Raw genomic sequence first — 5889 nt, forward strand, 5'->3', positions numbered from 1 at the left:
AACCGAAGATGTTCTGTCTCGATTGTTTTATACTCTGTAACCTGTTTGACACGCTGTTTATGATAAGATAGAAGACACCTGACAAAATGCAAAATAGATATTTACATCAGATATATCTCGGAGATACTAAATTATTTAATGTCTGTTTGGTACTTGCATCAATTATGACGCTTTATTTATTCATCCATTCAGGAGAGAAGGCACTCCAAACACGGGATGTAGTGACAAGATGTTTCTGGGCGAAAAACGACGCCATCATGGTCGTCAAGAGTCATGCCCCCGGCTCTTGATATAGTCGTTAAAACTTTACTTCGTTAGCAATAATAAATGTTTCAATGGCATTGTGGTCATAAATTTTGTGAAATGGCTTGTGAAACGACAGTAAATTTGACAGCTGTAAAATCACGAAATTATGCAAGTACAGTTAGGTTATATACAGTGTGACTATATATGAACAATACTTCACCACTCCATCAGCAATTCATTCGTCCGAAGTCACCCAGCAGCATGTTCAGGTTTGTGCTTGCTCTTGCCTTCCTCACCTCCTTTGATGTAACATCCGTATTTGCAGCTCTGATGATGAACAGAGAGTGCACATCAAATGGCAACTACTGCTACAGATCAGATGTGTGTGCCTATGTGTTGAATTTCCAAAGCAGCGAGAATTGCTCATGTCCAGAAGTTGAACAACTTGTGACAGCTGTCCACGAGGTTGCTGCCAACGTTGAATTACTTGGACATCGAATCGACTTGACGGAAGATCAAAAGGAGACCATAGTCTTCCAACAGGAAAGTCATGGGAATATAATAGACCAGCTCAACGAAACTCTCAAGGCTGATAGAGAGGCGATGAAGGAACTAGAAAGAAGGGTGGACACGTTACCGAACGATGCGACCGTCGCCGATGCATTAGGGTCAATTCAGGACAGCGTCGATGACCTAGAGTTGCGGTTCATGAGACAGCGGGCGTCACTTGAAGGAAGAGACGCCAATTTAACCAAATGCCTCGGAGAGGTGACATATGCAAATCGACAAATATCTAATCTCCGGTATGAGGTAGCAATGAGGGATGCACAAATGACAGGAAAAAATCGACAAATATCGAATCTCCGCCATGGGTTAACAGCGAAGAATGCACAAATAGCAAGTCTGCAGGGTCAAGTTACAACCTTACGACAGCGTGAGTATATCTTTGTTGATGTACCAGGCAGGATTCTTTGATTAGAAAACGTGTGGAAAAGTGTGTGTCGCATTTTTTACACGTTTATTTGCCATTTTCATAAAATAATTTTTATCGTCTCGCAATCCCATCCATATAAGAAATGGTTGTGTACTTCATTTTAGAAAAGGAAGAAACGCTGTACTGCAATAATATGATCAATTTTCTTTCAAGGAAAAAAGTCTCGGCCTACATAATATATTTCTTTCCACAATCTGATTGGATGTTTAATAACTCCCACTGTACAATATTTCAGAAGTATATTTGACAAAATTTTGCATACCCTTTACATTTCACAATTCAACCATGCTGAATCCAAATCTGTGGTATGCAAAAGTTAATTTTGAACGTTTATCTTTTAAGTGTTCAACATAAATTTCCACTGCTCTTCATCGCTAACTTCACTGAAATATCCCTTATATGTGTTTAATAACTCATCCTGCCGTAGCCAGTATTTCTTGCGTATTTAGAAATAATTACATAAAAATTCAATATGTCGCAAGGTCCAAACTCTTTATGAAGGTAAAGGTCATTGGTTCAGTGTCCACTGCAAAGTCAAGGCCACGCCAATTTCAAGGCAGAATTCATCAACCAGATGTGGTTACATGGAAATTAGATCATTCTTTCAAAAGAGCAGCCATTTTGTTTTAAATTTGGTATTTAAATGGTCAAAGCTCAAACTTGAGATTGGCATACGGAAGATTTACAGTGCGTTTCTCCTAGGCACCGCAACTCAGCGTATGAGACGGACACATTTCACGTACAAAACAAACGATTAGCTTGGCTATCACGACACATTTCAAAGCTACAAACTAATTGATTAATTAATTACAGTAAACCAGCATGGCGCAGCCCCTCTGTCTATACTGAGAGATACACTTGATCTGCAATGTAACTGTTTTTTACAATTTCAGCAAAGAGTTGAAGCTGAAGGTTTTCTCAACAGAAACATCTGCTCTCGAAATAAAACGCTAACACGAAACTTTAACTTTTCTTGCGTTGACAACTGACATATGAGGTTCATGTCCGATCTCGAAGTAGATCAAGTGTATCTCTCAGTCTAAACTGCAGTGGCCCTACGCTTGTTTACTCAAGGGGTAGTTTACTCTGAAATGTGTCGTGATACCCAAGCTAATCGTTTGTGTCGTAGGTGAAATGTGTCCGTCTCATACGCTGAGTTGCAGTACCTAGGTGAAACGCACTGTAGATTCAACATACTTAACTTATGAAAACTTAAGTGTATTCCAATCCCCAATCAACCCCCCCCCCCCACCCAAAAATAAAAATGCGTCTAGTTGTCTCACATCTCAAATCTTTAACTGGGCTATCACAACTTACATGGCGAGCTATTAATTTGTTTTGCTTTTGAATCATGTTAGTGATAGTGAAAGCGCTTCATTGCATTTGGAGACCTGGCCGTTGTAAGGAGCTCAATGTAGGTCTGAAAAAGTGCCTCCTGCTACACTCTCAGATGGTGCATAGTGGCGATGCACTGAAGGTTTGAGACGTAGGTCTGCAACACTTTTCCAATAATTCATGATGTAAACTTGCTTTTTCCACATTTCTCTTTGCCTATTTATACGGGCATAGTCATTCACCAGTTGTTGAGTTAATTTCTTGTTCATATTTGTCTCATACGAAACAGTCGCAGTTTATCCAAATGTAGCGGTTGGAAAACCTGCCTATCAAAGCAGTCTTTACACACGATCGACACCAGCTGGTGCAGGGAATGCTGTCGATGGAAACAGAAACAGCTATTGGTCAGGCCTATCTTGTACTCTCACTGAACATCAATACAACCAATGGTGGCGAGTGGATCTTCTGAATACATACATTGTTGACGAAGTGGTCGTCACAAATCGCCGGGACTGCTGCGGTAAGTTATAAGTTAACCTTGAAAATAATTGGCACTTGTCACTTGATGGTGTAATATGGTGAAACATTAATACTTGTGTTGACTCGTACAACGCTGACATATCCCTACAAATTTGATCATGTTTGTCAGTTCATCAGTGTAGATAATATTCGTAGACCTTACTTGTCAGTTCAAAGTTTCAGATGTAAGAAGGCTAGATATCTTTACATTCGTAATCAAGGCTATTAGAAGGGGTTAAACGGTTTCACACTTATCACCCGTTGTTACTACCATTGTATTAACATGAGCTAGACTGATCATCTCTTCAAGTATAAAGTTTCCAGTAATTAAATGTTGTATAGTCACTATGTTATGATCAAAATTACGTGAGACAAAAAGTAGACGAAAATGTCCGGCTCTCGGATAGAAAACCCGGTTTAAAACTAATTTTGGTCAAACGTCACCAGCTGAGCATATGGGCGTGCGTTTCCCGTTTCGATGCAGGTCTGAACAAGTTGTGCTGCAGGGCAACGGTTTAGCTTTGCCCATAGGGGCGACACTAATTTACTAGACGTCCGTGCTTGCATTGCGTCCGTGTATGCGTCCATGCGCCAACTGAGATATTTCAGACAAACCAGCTGATTTCTGTAATACTTGGCGCAAGGATAACACACTACGGCATACACACGTACGCCTATTGGTTTTGTGATACAATCCAAAATGGTTACCAAGAGGGCAGTTTGTTTCCAGCTTCCTCATGTTTAAAGGCATTATGCAGACATACCTCAACTGGTGCCATTCAGATTTTGCACAAGGACAACACATGATGACTGAAACATGGACGTCAAATTAGTTAGCGGTATCATCCAATATGGTTGCCTCATGGCTATTTTGTTCTGGTTTTATTTCCATGTCAACAATTGATACTCAGACATTTTTTGACTGATTTCTTGTAAACTTGGCACAAAACGAAGACTGATATGTAAATGTGAAAGCACCTCTCAATCCAATACATAGGAGAATTTCTTTGAATTCGGCGAAGAGTCTTCCTTAAGCTGTACAGGGATTTGAATCTGACTCACAAATTAAATCCATAGGACACTGTTTGGCACCGTGTATGACAACATATGCTGGTAGCACGATCAGTCAAGTTGAACTGAATATATTAAGTAATATAAAGCCATTATCTGCTTAGTCGACTGATCGAAGACCCACATATTCTTGCAGGTGGTGCATATGTTTACCAACTTTCCTTCTCCCTTTTACACATTTAGCTGAGCGTTTGGTGGGAGCCGTTGTACGTTTTGGCTCAAGCAGTTACTTAATGAGCAACTCTAAATGTGGCAGCACTGTAACAAGCTACCAAACAGCCAGATGGACCACTATCAGATTTGTTTGCAGCCCTCATACCAGAGGGCGCTATGTTTCTGTTCAGCTAGAAGGACAAAACAATTATCTTACGTTGTGCGAAGTTGAAGTACATGGTTACTTAGGTAAGTGCGGATATTAATTGACTGTTTTTCAAAGGCAAGGAAACACTTTGAAGTCTGCTGAAGATACATTTACTTTAAGAATGATCGTGTTCAAAATTTCATTTTGTAGTTGAAACAATTCCATATCGACACAAGGGGGGGGGGGGTGTTTACGATGGAGAATGTGTTTATGTTTGTCACGAAATTGGTCTCGTAAATATATGCCCTTCGCAAGTGAGCTTAAAGTAAAACTCTGAACATTCAGTGCTATGGATCGACGAAAAGTATTTTGACACTAATTTGTTGTTACCATTGTACGCAAAAACTGGTTAAATCCTTTGAAATCTTACTCCCCTTATTATCAAGTTTTAACGATACTTCACGAGGTATTGCTCTTTGGCGACGCCAGGCTGTGTAAACTTCATTCATTGCCTTCAAAGATACGTCCTAATGGATTTAGCACTATTGATTGACTAATTCGCTGATATATATATATATATATATATATATATATATATATATATATATATATATATATATATATATATATATATATATATATATATATATATATATATATATATATATATATATATATATATATATATATATATGTATATATATATGTATATTCACACAAAATGCAGAATATCAAATATTTATATGTATGTATGCATTATCCGCGTTACATATTTATTTATTATGTATACGTTTCTGTGTGTTTATTCATATACACGTATCTTTTTAATCATTAATTTATCTTTGTATATATTTTTTGTTTACAGCCTAACATGTCCGAATTGAGCAATTTCAGAGGATCATATAGTATCCCATGCTTAATTGATAGCGATTCATAGGTTTACAATGACTACGTCATCGTGAAGTTCCGAGGAGTTAACATAGAACTTAGAAGTGTTGGTAATTTGCACATTTCATTCAAATTCGAATTCTTTATCATAGCTGAATGTAGACACTTTTTTCAATCTTGTATTATTAAATAAACCGTTAAATTACAGAGAATCATGTCTATGTACACACTTTCTTTCGCATGCAATGTGACAGATTCAGCACGGTAAAACCCTTCTTTGAGGAGATATGGTATGAGATTAAATTACAATGTTTTTTTTTTGCGTTTAATAAAGGCAATGCAACGAGGTGAAGGAGAAGCCACATTAAGTTCAAGCAAATCAACATCTGCATTGTAAAGAAAATACCGAACCTTAAATTAGAGACAAGAAAGAAGGATTTACATTCTCGCATATCTCCCACGAGTATACATTTCCACCATGTATTTGTTGCTTTTAGTGGACCATATGCAGACACAGTGTGAACGCCTCTCGGTC

General features: G+C 38.2%; 1 protein-coding gene across 1 annotated transcript; it reads left to right on the forward strand.

The window, feature by feature from the left end:
* Nucleotides 1–435: 435 nt before the first annotated feature.
* On the forward strand, nucleotides 436–5564 carry LOC139125929 (uncharacterized). The gene is made up of 4 exons (XM_070692007.1): nucleotides 436–1180; nucleotides 2865–3095; nucleotides 4349–4567; nucleotides 5332–5564. Exons 1-4 carry the CDS (start codon nucleotides 451–453, stop codon nucleotides 5334–5336), a joined length of 1185 nt encoding a protein of 394 aa, XP_070548108.1. The 5' UTR covers nucleotides 436–450; the 3' UTR covers nucleotides 5337–5564.
* Nucleotides 5565–5889: the final 325 nt, after the last annotated feature.

The sequence above is a fragment of the Ptychodera flava genome, assembly GCF_041260155.1.
Source record: "Ptychodera flava strain L36383 chromosome 3 unlocalized genomic scaffold, AS_Pfla_20210202 Scaffold_26__1_contigs__length_13983176_pilon, whole genome shotgun sequence".
Classification (NCBI taxonomy): Eukaryota; Metazoa; Hemichordata; class Enteropneusta; family Ptychoderidae; genus Ptychodera; species Ptychodera flava.